General features: G+C 41.9%; 1 protein-coding gene across 2 annotated transcripts in view; it reads right to left on the bottom strand.

The window, feature by feature from the left end:
- The window catches only part of LOC138010394 (uncharacterized), a 51,619-nt gene that overhangs the window by 1,055 nt on the left and 35,564 nt on the right, over positions 1-15,000 (bottom strand). For both annotated transcript variants that reach the window (XM_068857347.1, XM_068857346.1), the window contains exon 8: positions 1-203. This exon is cut by the window's left edge and continues 1,055 nt beyond it. In XM_068857347.1, coding sequence (XP_068713448.1) covers positions 6-203 — 198 coding nt within the window. In that variant the 3' untranslated portion in view covers positions 1-5. The remainder of the gene's footprint in view (positions 204-15,000) is intronic.

Below are 15,000 nucleotides of genomic sequence, written 5' to 3'. Positions count from 1 at the left end.
CTTCACTAACTCATCATCGCATTTGCATTTTGTTCACAATAATATGCATGGAGATTAGGGCTACCACTGGGACAAGGTGAGCAAGAGTCTGCGTCTTCCGAGAAGTAATTGTTTCCCTGGCAGCATTTTCTTGATGTTCTGGCCGACGACCGCTTATACCCCACTGAAGACCCTCCAGTTCTTCCTAACAAGCAATAGGTGATCTACGAAGAAATAGACAGTTGTAGAGTACCGCGTACGGAATTAACATTTTTACTGAATAAGTGTCATACACTAGGCTCATTGAGCCTACACATACTATGCCAGGAGGGACACGAAAACCTATCGAGTCAAGATCGTTTACTCGGCATAAAAAAACGGGCAGGCACCTGTCAAAAGAGAAAATGGTACGGATCCGAATTTCTTTTTTAGGATTTGGGGCCATAGACGCCCCAAACCCTGAGAAACACGGGTCCCCATACAGGAACAAAAGTTTAAGGTCCGTATTCCTTTCTTCATGGGTCCGTACCTAATTTTTCTTTCGTTTAAATGGACTGACAATGTTCCACTTCCCAGACCCGGGCGGCGCAGTGGCGATTCCTGCGCAAAAATCGCGTTTCCTGAGTAAACAAAATACCTAACCTGTACGGTTTTTGTAAAGGCACAACAGCTATCAGATAGGTGCTGGCGCAAGGACCTTGCCACAACCCCCTGTTTATGCCTTTAGCATTTCTCAGCGTACATGAGTCTTTCTCCTCAGTCCTAAAAGAATGTAGCTGTTGCTTTAGGTAAATTGTACTTCGTGTTGTATTTACTGATTTGTTGCCACTGAGTCCAGAATTAAACTATTTTTCAAAAGGGCCACGTTCGATATATCAATATTCACACATTTCTACGAGGCTATATGGTTAAATTTGAATATTATTTTTAGAAATATGCCTTGAGATTTGTCAGGCAATAAAAACAGAACGTTAATTGAGCGGCTCTTAGCCGTGAAAGTTGACTATAAAAAAGCCTTGTAGTCATGCCTGAATATCGGCCTATTCACACAACCCATTCTCTACCTTGAATTCACGATTACGTTACTATTATCGAGAATTTGGAAGACTAAAGAACATGATATTGGTTATCGGAAGCCGAATTGTGTTTTACGTCGCGTCAGCGAATTGAATTATCCAATCGCGGCCATCCTCAAAGAACGAAGACCTTACTCCACATTCTTGTGCAAATGGTGAAACTTGTTTTACAACAAGTGCTACTCGCCTGAATGGAAACCAAGAGTCCATTAACCAAGAGTAAGATTTCCCCAAATTGGGCTCGTCCCCATCAACGTCAAAAAGTGCCTATTTTTAAACCAAGTTTTTCGGGAAAATAATACAATAGACCAAATCGGCTAACTCAATATTCATTCGGGAATAAAATGTTTTGTTCCAGGTGTTTCCACATCATTTAAATGTAGTACTTCGCGTGGAGAGATCCTTTTCTACACACGCGTAAATTGTAATGATGCGAGTGATCGAAGGAAGCAACTAAAAGAGATTTGTTGTGTTCACGAGTAATTCTGCCATTATCTTTATGCCTTACTGGATTTAACATGGTACCAGAAGCAGATTTAAGTTTTAAGTTTAAGCGAGGCTCCAGCACTTGGGTAAGTAGCCTGACTTCTGGCTGTCATTCACAATTGGGGTCTCATTTACACAGAAGCCCTTCAAGCTAATCCTGCCAAGCTAACCACATGGGACACAACACCGGGAACACTGTCCCCTACTCTTTTCGAATTGTGTGTGAGACAGAGTCTTTAACGTCCCACAGAGTTAATGAAAAAGGGCTGTGAGACTGGACCTCCGACGTATCGTCCTTATTCGAGAAGACTTGAAAGTCAAACCATTTGCAGATGTTATTACAAAGGAAGCACTTTCTCCTCAGTTATTTAAAGACCCTGAGTTTTGGTCCGGCCGGAGTTGAACTCACGACCTTCCGCGTGACAGCCCGGTGCTCAACCAACTGAGCCACCGGTACACGGTTAGATCTAGCAGACGAGTCGACTTGTTACACCAACTAAGAAGGTGGGCTCAAACAAGTTGGCGAAAAGCGTGCCACATGTCAAACCACCAGAGCCTCTGCAAATTTCGACGGGAAATCCTACACATTCGTGGGGAAAATGAAAATAAAAATTTGAAATTTACCTGAAGGCGACTGGTGCTTCCAAGAAACCCGATTTAATGAAGGTTGGGTTGCTCTTAAACCACATCGGTGACTCGTGTTTGAAGATTTACTCAAACTCGTCTACTTACCCGAGCGTGACGGTCCTGCGGGAGGAGAAGCGAAACTGCCGGCTGAAAATCTTGACAACTACGCAACTGTGTTAGCAAAGTTCCCCCAACATCCAACTCGGGGTGGCACATTCAGCTCAAAATAAATGACCAAGAGTTGACTTGGTGTGTTGACACAGGAGCACAAGTGTCTGTGATGTCAAAATCCTTGTACAAGGAGTCATATGGAACACTGTCAAAACCAGACAGAGAACTTATGGGAGCAGGTGATGTTCCCCTGACGACCGTTGGATTTGCGATCATGAACCCTGTCTCAGAAGATAAAGCCATTGCAGAACGAGTATACAAGTGGCATCCAAGCTACCTCTAGGAATACCTGCTATTCGTTGCTTCGGTCTTATCCATCAAATCCCTGACACTTAAGAGTATCAAAGCAGTCCATCACACGCCCCCTGCAGATAACAATCCCGTATTCTCTAGTGTAAAGGACGACATTGTAAAGAAATACCCAATGCTTTTTCAGGGCCTTGGAATACTGGAAGGCGAGCATACAATCCATCTAAAAGAAGGGACCACACCCTTTTGTCTGACTACCCCCAAGCGAGTACCATTGCCATTAATGAAAAAAGTGAAGGAGGAGATTGAAAGCATATTGCAACTTGATGTTATTGAACCCGTGGATGAGCCGACGGAATGGTCTTTGCCAATTGTGGTGGTACCAAAAGCAGACGGCAGAGTACAGATATGCGTTGACCTCACAAAGCTTACCCAAGCAGTCCGCAGAGAAGTCTATCAAATGCCGACCGTTGAGTAAACTCTTAAGCCTTGCGGAAGGTTCAGTTTTCTCCGAGCTTGATGCAAACTCGGGCTTCCGCCAGATTTTTCTCAACTCTGAAAGTGCCAAGTTGACTACTACACCTTTCGGCCGACATACGGTCAAGTGTTTGCCTTTTAGCATATCATGGGCCCCGGAACATTTTTGGAAGAGGATGGATAAAGAACGTTCCGGAATAGAAGGGATCAAGTGCCGTATGGATGATACTTTGGTCATGGATAAAGAACAAGTCAAACATGATCTGCGACTCGAGCACGTCCTTGACAGGCTAGGGGAGAGGCGACTCACACTTAACCTTCAGGAACGTCTATTTTCCAGAGTAGGTTGCAATATTTGGGCCAGATACTTGAAGGCCAAGGTATAAGAAAAGATCCATCAAAGGTCCAAGCCATTGTGGACGTGCCAGAACCCCAAAACATTGGAAACCTGAGGCGCCTCTTGGGACTGGTTGATCACCTTTTGAAATTTTTCCCAAATTTAAAGGAGAAGACGAAGCCCTTAGGAGACCTACGTAAAAGGGAGAATGCATGGGGCTGGGGCGCAATTCAACACCAAGCGTTCAAGAGGCTAAAAGCGGACATGGCATCTAGCAAGTTCTCGCACTGTACGATCCGGAAAAGAAGAGAACTGTCTCAGCAGATGCAAGCAGTTTGGGACTAGGTGCGGTTCTTATGCAAAAACAGCCATCTGGCAATTTGAGACAGGTGGCGTACGCCTGCAGATATATGACAGAGACTGAGTGCCGCTATTCTCAAATAGAAAAGGAGCCCTTGGCTGATTTTCAGATCGGAATGAAATTCAAGGTATAGAACGATCACAAGCCCTTAATCCCCTTGTTTTCCACCAAGCTGATAGACGAACTTCCAGTACGCATTCAACGCTTCAGAATGAGAATCAGGCGGTTTGACTTTACCATCGAATATATTCCTAGTAAGCTCTTGTATACAGCCGATGCACTGTCCAGATTCCCTCACGAGGATAAAGCCTTCAAGACCAAACCATGTGATGACCTATTTGATGAAGTAGAATGCTATGTAAGTACAGTCCTAGTGACCCTACCGGCGTCGGATCAGCGCGTGGATGAGATACGTTCCAACTAAAGAAATATGACACGCTCAAACTGGTGCTGCAGTATGTGCAGAATGGTTTGCCTGAGAAGCGGAAAGTCTACGAGCCAATGACGAAATACTGGGCTGAAAGGGGTAATATTTCTCTCCACAATGGATTACTCCTGAGAGGACGACGACTTATCATACCTCCAAAGTCAAGGACAGATGCCTTGAGACGTCTACATGATGGACATCCAGGGGTGATAAATACACGCGCTAATGCTGCCTGCTCAGTCTGTTGGCCAGGGATCAACCAAGATATCACGAAGGTTGTGCGAAACTGTGCTACATGTTGTTACGATAACTGATTACCGGCAGAAAGATAAACGCGAAACGCAATTTATTTAACTGTAAACAACGGGAGACAACTTAACTCGAACTAGCGACTACTCTTAGTACAATCTCAGTACATTTAACTCAATACTTCTCTACGCTTATCTGACCACAGGCAAAGTACTGTCCTTCTCTTTGACGAAAACTCCTGAAGACTTCTTTCACAGTATCGCATTCCACGAAAACCAACCCTAGACTTCGCAGCAGAATGTCAGAATCACACACGAACGGAAAAATCCCTTCACTTGTCACTTGCCACACAATATCACTTGGAAATCACAAACAGGGAACGAATTCCCGAATGACAATAACGACAACCTGACTAGAGAGCCGCTTATATAAGTATCCGAAGAGAGTCTAGAAGTTTCCAAAAGTTACTTTTTACAGCTATTACAATAAACTTTATTTTTAAACTTACGAGTTACACACTATTTTAAAATTGATGAGTCACAGTTCTAGAAAACTCCTGAAAGAACCTATCGTGTGGCATTGACCTTCGCGAACTTTCCAGATAATTCCGATCCTTGTAACACTACCCCTCTTCGAAAAAAAAGAAAGTTTGCTGAACTTTGTTTGACATGTTCTTACATTCACACTCTTGATAGACAGTTAGCAATCACGTTATCCTTTCCCTTTATGTGTGTTATATCCAAGTCGTACTCTTGAGGCATCAAACTCCACCTCAGCAATCGTTGATTCTTGTCCATTAACTTGTGAAGAAAAACAGGAGGATTATGATCACTGAAAATTTTGATCGGCAAACTGGAAGAAGTGACGTAAACTTCAAAATTCTGGAGGGCTAATACTAACGCCAAACATTCTTTCTCAATGGTGGAGTAATTTCTCTCGCCCTTAATAAACTTTTTTGAGAAGTAGCAAACAGGATGATCTACTCCATCTTTATCTTCTTGTAAAAGCACAGCACCAGCAGCAACATCACTTGTGTCTACAGCTAACTTGAACGGGGCATTGAAATCAGGAGCTGCCAACACTGGGGCGCTGTTCAGTAACGCTTTTAGTTCTTGAAATGCTTTTTGACACGTGTCGCACCACACAAACTCCTCTCTCTTGTTTAATAACCGAGTCAGAGGTTCGGTGACTGCAGAGAAATTTAGGCAGAACTCCCTGTGTATCCTGCCATACCGAGAAAACGCATTAGTTGTTTCTTGTTTTCTGGTCGCGGGATTCAGAAATAGCACTGATCTTGGCATTGAATGGTTTCACTTTCCCTTGTCCAATTACATGCTCCAAGTAAGTTACTTGTGCTTGTGCAAAATCACTCTTTGACAGGTTAATGGTGAGCTTTGCTTCGGTTAGTCTTTCAAAAGAGTTTTGGATGATTTGCGAATATTCCTCCCAGGTTTCACTGTAAATAATAGCATGATTTAATCGGATTTACGCTTCGCATCCGTGAAGGCCAGCAATAACTTTGTTGATGAGGCGATGAAAAGTGGCTGGCGAATTTTTCATACCAAAAGGCATAACCTTGTCTTGGTACAGTCCATCCGGGGTTACAAAAGCTGAAATCTCTTTTGCTCCTTCAGTGAGCGGAACTTGCCAAAAACCCTTGAGTAAGTCAAACTTAAGATATTTCTGCTTGATAGGATTCAGCCTGTAGGGATGCTGTTTCACAAGAAAAGCATCACCTACATCCACATCGTGATAAATCTGTTCCGTCCTTGTTGGTACATCTGGAAACAGGTGCTTGAACTCCTGGAGAAGATTCGTAAGATCTTGACGCTGCATTGAAGACAGATGGGTCAACTTGGAGTCCAAATCCCGCAGAACATCAGAGTTGGAAAGGCTTGCTATGGCCAGTGGACTTAACTTATTATTCAGGTCTCTACTTAAAGTTTTCTTCTGGCTCAGAGCTAACCACATTAAGACTTACTGGATGTATCTCTAGGCTACTGTCTCTGTCAATATAAGGCTTTATCATATTAACATGACACAACTGCGTTTTCGTATGCCTATCGGACGTTTCTAGAACGTAATTGAGATTACTTAGTTTCTCTTTGATTACATAAGGCCCAAAATATCTACCCTGTAATGGGTTACCAGGAACTGAAAACAACGCTAAAACCTTTTGACCTGGGTCAAAACTACGCTCAGAAGTGTTTATATCATACCTGTTTTTCATAGACTTCTGAGACAACTTACGATTAGCCCTAGCAAATTCACAAGTTCTATGAAGCTTAGTTCGGAAATCTGAGACATACTGTAATACATTAATAGAATGGCTCTCACTAGATAAGAATTCTCTCTCTCTCTCTCTCCCTCATCCCAGTCTCGATCCGTCTCGAAGCAGTAGATCCTCATCATGTTCTTCAGCGTCTGATGTCATCTCTCGAGAGCTCCTTGACTTTCTAGATGATAAGCAAAAGAGTTGTCTGATTCCTAATTCGTTCATGACTTGCTGAAATATGCATGCCATAAAATTTGAACCCCCGTGTGACTGGATTGAGTTAGGAAGAACAACCAGCGAGAAGAACTTGGTTAAAGCTTTAACGATGGTCTTTTCCTTGATAATTCTTAGGGGTATTGCTTCTGGAAACCTGGTAGATGCACACATGATTGTCAGCAGGTATTGGTTTCCAGACTTCGTCATCGGTAGTGGACCAACGCAATCAACAATAACATGGCTGAAGGGCTCCTTGATTGCTGGGATTGGCTGCAGTGGTGTCTTTGGTATGGTTTGATTTGGTTTCCCTACTACTTGACAAGCGTGACATGATCTGCAAAACTCAGCTACATCTTTCCTTAAATTTGGCCAATAAAAATGACTCAAAATTCTTTGGTGGGTTTTGTTGACGCCCATGTGACCAGCCAAGGAGGTTTCATGTGCCATACGGAGACTTTCTGGTCTGTACACTTTCAACACAACTATCTGGTACTTGACAGCCCACTCATCATCAGCTGGAACATCCGGTGGTCTCAATTTTCTCATCAAAACTCAGTTTTTTTAATGAAGAAACAAACAGGATTCTGTGAAACTTCATTTTCATTAGCTACCCTCTGGAATAATTGCGACATCTCTGGGTCTCTATGTTGCTCAGCTAGGAGGTGTGATCTGGAATTCAGTTCAGGATCCTTCCTCAAACTGCTGATATAATCAACATCTTCTGATGACTTTGTTCCAGACAAATTCTTTGCGACAGCTTCCTCGAAAACTTGACTAATGTAGGTATCTGCTATATCAACATCTTTATCTTCATCACTTAATTTCTTCATACTCATAGCACGAGTTACAGCACACTCAGGATACAAATTTGGAATTTCTTTCTCTACTGGGTCAGGCAGCTACTCTACACAAGGTACGTCAGTTGCAATAGGATTGATGACCACTTTGTCTCCAGCGAAATCATTTCCGAGAAAAAATTGAACTCCCTCGAAAGGTAACGAGGACCCAAGTCCGACGTTTACAGGACCAGACACCAGATCTGATGACAAATAGACAGTGTGCAGCGGAACTGGCGTGTAGTCTGAAGAGTTTACCCCTTGCTCCAGTAGATGACTTATCAGAAAAGGGCAAGGTTTCCACCAATAACAAAGACTGTGAAGCTCCAGTATCTCAAAGAATTTTAACAGCAACTGCGTCAGACAAATCACTGGAGAGCGACACTGAACCTTCATGAATAAAAGCTCAAACATCTCCATAACAGGTCTTGGAGTAGAACTGACTGCTCTGCAAGAGCTTTCTTCTTTAGGAAATCCGATTTGTGAGCCTTCTCTAACCACAGGTGTCAGACGTTAGGTAGCAATAAAACTAGATTTTGTCTCCACTTTGCAACGAATGAAACACACTGCTTAATAGGCAAATAAGTTTATTTGGGGAGGGCCTGGCAAGAACCAACCCAAACACGCTAGAGCGACAGAGTATTGGGCGCGCGGAAAACAGTTACAGATCCAAACGCTTAGAAACTGTGAGCCTTTGCGGCCATGACGCTGAAAGATACGGTCATTAATGCCATTATTAGCCGCCGAAGTGGCCCTACCCGAACGCAGGGAATGGCGACCGAACTTAGATGGGTCAAGCCCAATGTTTTTCAAGTCCCGACGGAATCCATCCCGAATACAACTGTCGCTGATAGGTTTCTCTGAGGATACTAACTTTCAAAAACCCTTCTCCTTGGAAATGGGCTTAAAAATGAGATCCCGTGAATTGGGAGGAATGCGGAATTTATCGAAGTATCTCTTGAGCAGACTAACTGGACATGCGGAGCTAGACAGCTCAGAATTAACTACTGTAGTCCCTTTGCGGAGCTGGTCGTTCTTACTTTTTGCACTTGGATTACCATGAAGCCTTCATGGAAAGCAATATCACTTCTTCTAACTCTAGAAATATCATCAAATCTGAAAAAGCCAGTGAAACAAAGAACATACGTGGTAACATTACGTAAATCGACGGGGTTGTCTAGATTGGCCCGGCTAACAATTTCTCGGATCAGATCTGAGGAAACAGGCTCTTTACGGTTGACAGCTGCAGCAGTGCCAAGAATTCTCTTGGCTGCCGACCTGACATTCTCGACTACAGAATTGTCAGTTGGGGAGGGAGCCCCAGCCATATCATGGGCCCATTTGATGCCGTAAAAGGCGGAATCAATGACGCTGGGAGACTGGGCCTGTTCGAAAAGATGCTGTAAATAAAGAACTACGTGGAAGGGGTAAGCGGGAAAACTAGTTTCGTTCAGCTTACAGACCGCGAACTCCTTCCAATTGCGAAATGCACGGTGATACTGAGAGGAAGTGCTAAAAGCCGTAGTGGACAGGATGGTGGTTTTTAATCTATCCGTGAGACCCTAGATGAATCTGTTTCCTGGCGTCACCTGATCTCGCCAGAAACCGGAGCAAAAGACATCTTCATCCAATTCAGAAATAACTTTTTCAAGCTGTGACTTCTGCGCGGCGGACTTGACGTTGTCGAGTGTCTCTCCTAATTTCAGATTAAACTTATATTGATCTTCGTTGGCTTTCCGTTTGAATTTATGGTGCTCACTGTGTTTCAGCTTTTTAATCTCCCTCATTTGGAGGTCCGCAGCGTCCTCGTTGCCCCGTTTAATTTGACCTACGGTGTCTTGTAACAAGGCCTTAAAAGAATCCATCATCTGTTGGTTGTTGAATGTAATCAGATCCGAAACCTCGTCTCTTGGTTATTGACATGGCGGACATGAACAACATCCAACGCGGGAGAATTAACAAGAGCTCGAAGACAAATTAAATGGTGCTCTGAACTGGGTTGATTCAGAGGGCTAGATGACTATCACGAGTTACACTTCCCCTTATATACGGATTCCCTTGCGGATTCCCGTGCCGACAAAATAGTTATTTTGGCCTTCTTCGCGAGCTCATTCGACAAAAATAACATTAGGCTTGGAATATGTGTGAGCTTGTTGTCTTCTCGTTTTAAACTTTTCAGGACATTCTGACATCAAATGTCCTTCTCTCCTGTAGTAATATCAAGTTATCGACTTAAAAGGTTTTCTTGGCGGCTTGTTCTGGATAAATGACGTGGAACTTGGGCGCGAACTGCTACCTACCATACGTCTGCCTTTGGTTTGGGTTCTCCTCCTGAGGGTTTCTCGACGTGGTTGGCAAGCCCTGACCGTGAGGAGACGAGAACTTGCTGGGTTTTTCCTCGAAGACAACCTTGTGGGTTAAGGAATAATCGTCTGCCAACCGTGCGGCTTCTTCCAGCGTTTCGGCCTTTTGATTATTAATGAATGTGCGGACATCACTGTGAATGCACCTCGTAAACTCTTCAATTAAAATTTATTTACTTGCCTTAATCTATCATCTTTATCTACTTTATGTGAGGAACACCAACCATCAAATAACTGTTACTTAGTTCTAGCAAATTCTACATAAGTTTGATTACTTATTCTTATACAGTTTCTGAACTTTTGATGGTAAGCTGCGGGAACTAATTCGTACCCCTTTAAGAATAACCTCTTTAACAGTATCATAAATTGAGGCTTGCTCTACAGTTAAGTGCGCGTAAATTTCAAGAGCCTTACCTAATAACACACTTTGCAATAACATTGCCTAGTACTCCTTAGGCCACTTAAGACTTTCTGCTACTTTTCAAAATGTAGAAAGTATTTATCTACATCCGTTTCTTAAAAAGCAGGAACTAGCTTAATATATTTAGTTAGTTCAAAGTTACTACTAGAACCACTAACAGAATGATTTGATCCCCCTGAAACCCCTCATTCGAGCTTTTTCATTTCTAATTCATGTTGTAATCGCTGTTGTTCCAGCCTTTCTTGTCGCTCTTGTTCTTTAAGCCTTTCTTGTAGCTCATTTTCTTCAAGCCTTTCTTGTCGTTCTTCTTTTTCACGTTCAAAACTGTCGCTGTTGTTCCCTTTCCTGCCTTTTCTTTTCTTCCATCCTTTCCTGTCTTTCCTTTTCTTCCCGTTCCAATCTTTCTTGCATTTTTAATTTTTTAAACTCCAACTGAAGCTGTCGTTTCTTTAACTCCGAATCAGATTTTTTTGAAATGTTTCTAAATCTGTTTCTTCGAAAACTTGTACACTTACTAAATGTTTAACAATGATATCCTGAATCTGGTGTTTTTGCATTGCTTTCTTAACCTATAACTTTAAATGTTTCGCTAATGAAATAAGCTCGTCCTTCTTTAAGTCATAAAACGTTTCCTAGCAAGGTTCTGACAGTCCTTCTCTTTGACGAAAACTCCTGAAGACGTCTTTCACAGTATCGCATTCCACGGAAACCAACTCTAGACTTCGCAGCAGAATGTCAGAATCACACACGAACGGAAAATTCCCTTCACTTGTCAGTTGTCACATAATATCACTTGGAAATCACAAACAGGGAACGAATTCCCGAATGACAACAACCACAACCTGACTAGAGAGCCGCTTATATAAGTATTCGAAAATAGTCTAGAAGTCTCCAAAAGTTACCATTTACAGCTATTACAATAAACTCTATTTTTAAACTTACGAGTCACACACTATTTTCAAATTGATGAGTCACAGTTTTAGAAAATTCCTGAAACAACATATTGCGTGACATTGACCTTCGCGAACTTTCCAGAAAATTCCGATCCTTGTGACAATGTGAGAAATACCACAAAGAATGCATCGAACCAATGAAAGGAACTGAATTTCCTGATAGACCCTGGGCTAGAGTTGGCGTGGACAACTTCCAGCACAAAGACAGCAATTATATCATCGCTATGGACTATTTTTCAAGAGATGTCGAGGTCTCCCAAATGCCGAGGAATGTGAATCTTCCAGTTAAAAAGAGGATTTTCAGCAGACACGGAATTCCCGACATTCAGTCCTCTGGTAATGACCGGCAATTCAAGCACATTACTTCTTCTGCACGGTACCCTCAATGCGATGGGGAAGTGGAGAGGGCGGTCCAAATTATGGACAAAAGTGACGACGAGTATTTAGCACTCCTGACCTACAGAGATACTCCATTGCACCATGGTTATTCGCCGGCGCGACTTAGCATGGTCCGTAGACTACGCACCAGAGTTCCCTGCCAACCGGAGGAGCTGAAGCCAAAGACCCTTGACTTGGATCACATCAGGAAAAAAGAAAAGGATTACCGTGCTAAACTGAAACTCAACTATGACCATAGACACAAAGTAGTGGAAGGAGATGAGCTGTCCCCTGGTGACCACATCTGGATCTCAGACTTGAAAGTAAAGCGAACCGTAGTCAGGCAACACGAAGCCCCCAGATCTGTAGTTATACAGACCCCAAATGGGACGATGAGGAGAGATGAGCCCCCACAGGAAGAAGAGTGGAATGCGAGAGGGAGATGTAGTAACATCACGTACCTAGGTAGGCCACTAACCGAGAGAGGAGATGTAACGATGCGAGTGATCGAGGGAAGGAATTAAAAGAGACTTGATGTGTTTACGAGTAATTCTGCTATCATCTTTATACCTTACTGGATTTAACATAAATGAGCACCTTTTCCGGGATAAAATTCTCATATTTTAAGCATCTTAGTTTTTCTAAAAGTTGTCAGGTTAATTGTGATTTTTCTTGCTTCAAAATTATTGATAATGCCATCTCTTTCTATGAACTCTAAATCAAGGACGACAGGCAACATTGTGTACCCGGTAGACTGGAAAAATCTGAGTAAAGTGGGGCGTTGGAATTATATTTAAACAAGAAGACTCTTTGTTTGTTTGGTAAAAGTCTTTTTTCCTGACTGTTTTCCTCTGCCGTAAATCTTAGGAAACCGCCTCCCCCCGCAAGATTAGAATGAAACCCTCACAGCCTTCCCTGCTAGCAGAGGTCTCTCACGGCGAGGCAAAAATGAGAGGCGCCCGCCTCTTTGAAGGAGATCGTTGCGTGACGAGATCTTGTTTGATAGAAGCCAGAAACTAAAAGTAAATTTTCTATCATTCTTCTGTCGAAGTAATTTCACGCTTGAGCTAAAAGACCTTTACGCCGGTGGACAGAATAAACAATATCTTAGCCAGGAAAAGAATCTGAGCTTTTTTTAGCGAGCCAGGAAAAAATTTTCCCATGTCTCAGTGAGCCAGAAGCGGTTTGTGTCAAAGCCCAGCCAGCTCACTCGCGAGATCTTTTTTTAGCCAGCCAGCTCGAAAACAACCTGAAGAGCGGCTTTTTTGTGGAGCGGTTTCGTTGGGTGCTCCTGCATATTGAGCGGTTGAAACCCAAACTCAACAAACAAGTTGATCATGTCAGTTTAGCATTACACTTTTAAAAGTTTACTGCTATGTCAGTTGTCTTTTCTATAATATTGTTGGTTAGCTTAAATTTTACTTACGTTAATCTACAAAGAATCATTGTATTGATAGTTTTATATATACATTGCCATAAAGCCATTATGGTGATATATATATATATAAAAGAGGCCAGTGGACGGACAACTTCCTGATGACTTAAAAAAATAAAAAGATTTAATGTAGTGTAAAACGTTTCGGTCGTATGACCTTCATCAGTTACAGTGAATAATGATTTAAAAAGTCCTTTTTATATGTTTACAGTGTTTGTGGCTTGTCTCTTAGGTATACCGAATTCCTAAAGGTATTACGTAAGAACTTAAAAAGTACAACAGAGCGGACATAACAAAAGGTTAAACAATGTACTTAATGATGTTCCTGCATTGTTTACTACCTCATTAAAATTCATCAAAGATGTGAAAAATCCCTAAAGGTATTGCTTTACTGAAGATTATAACTAAAGAGAAAAGCAAACAAAACAGTAAATGGACCAATATAAAAACACGAGCTCAAGCTAAACCTGAATCCACTAACAATGCACAACAATCATAACAAATTCCCAGATTGGGGCCTTTGAGCCAAACTGTTCAATTTACGGTCAACAACAAATTCCCCAACATAAGCCCTTGAACGATTGAAATATTTGAAAAATTAAATTCTTTATCAAAAAGCGTGCACCTATGAATCATGTAGAATTGAAGTGCATTCTGTTTTTAAAATGGAATTCTTGCCTTTTGTTAAGGCCGTGAGGTGCCAAGGTGAAGAGTTGGGCACTCCAATACGTCTCCTTTGTGATAAGAAGTCTGTCAATATCATCCTGCCTGTTTGTGTCGTTAATTTGGTCTATACATTGAAAAGAAAAATCCTGCAGTGAATGTGAAGTGCTATTAAAGTGGACTGCCACTTCACAAGATTTCTCATTTGTAATCATAGATGACTTGTGATTTCTAAATCTCACTTTGAATTCGGTGGTAGTAGAGCCGATACACATGACATTTTTGGAACTACATGTCAAATTGGGTCTAACGATGTAAGATTTACCTGTTCTAAAACTACAAAAATTTCTCGATTCGACAAAATAATTTTTACAAAGGTCGCATCTGCCTTTGTCACACTTATAGCAACCTACCTCAAGGGGATTGGTGGTATGAATATTTCCTGTTTGGTATTTAGAAGGTGCTAAAATTGCTTTCAGATTATTAGATCTGCGATAAGCTGGAATGATTGAATTTTTGGGAAACAGCTCTTTTAATTTCGTATAAGATTCCAAAAGATGCCGATGTTTCCTAATGATGTAATTTATGTTTGGCAGATTGGGATTGTAAACTGTCACAAATGGGAAAAGCCTCTTGGAGGCCCTAGCTTTCTGTTAGAGTAAATCCTTTCTAGGGATAATTGAAACCAATGTATTGCAGGCGACATTTCTTGCACGAAGCCAAATAAATAATGTTCTTGGAATCACAAGAAAGTTTTGATTCTACAACAACTGACTTCAGACTTAGATTTCGCAATCATAAGTCTGCTATGGTCACTAAGAAAAAGACTTCTGAGGTAGCGGTACATTTCAACAAAACACCACATGATTTAAGCGACTTCTCATTCCAATGTATTGATCAAGTGCAGGAGATTGTCAACAACTCATGCAGCATCGAGAAACTCCTTATCACTAAAGAGGCATATTGGAGTGCACAGTTGTTTTCCTTGGCACCTTTTGGCTTGAATAGTCGTCAGGAATTT

This window comes from Montipora foliosa, chromosome 7 (genome assembly GCF_036669935.1).
Source record: "Montipora foliosa isolate CH-2021 chromosome 7, ASM3666993v2, whole genome shotgun sequence".
In the NCBI taxonomy this organism is placed as follows: domain Eukaryota; kingdom Metazoa; phylum Cnidaria; class Anthozoa; order Scleractinia; family Acroporidae; genus Montipora; species Montipora foliosa.
The sequence above is the reverse complement of the archived record's forward strand: the minus strand, read 5'-3'. Positions and strand labels throughout refer to the sequence as shown.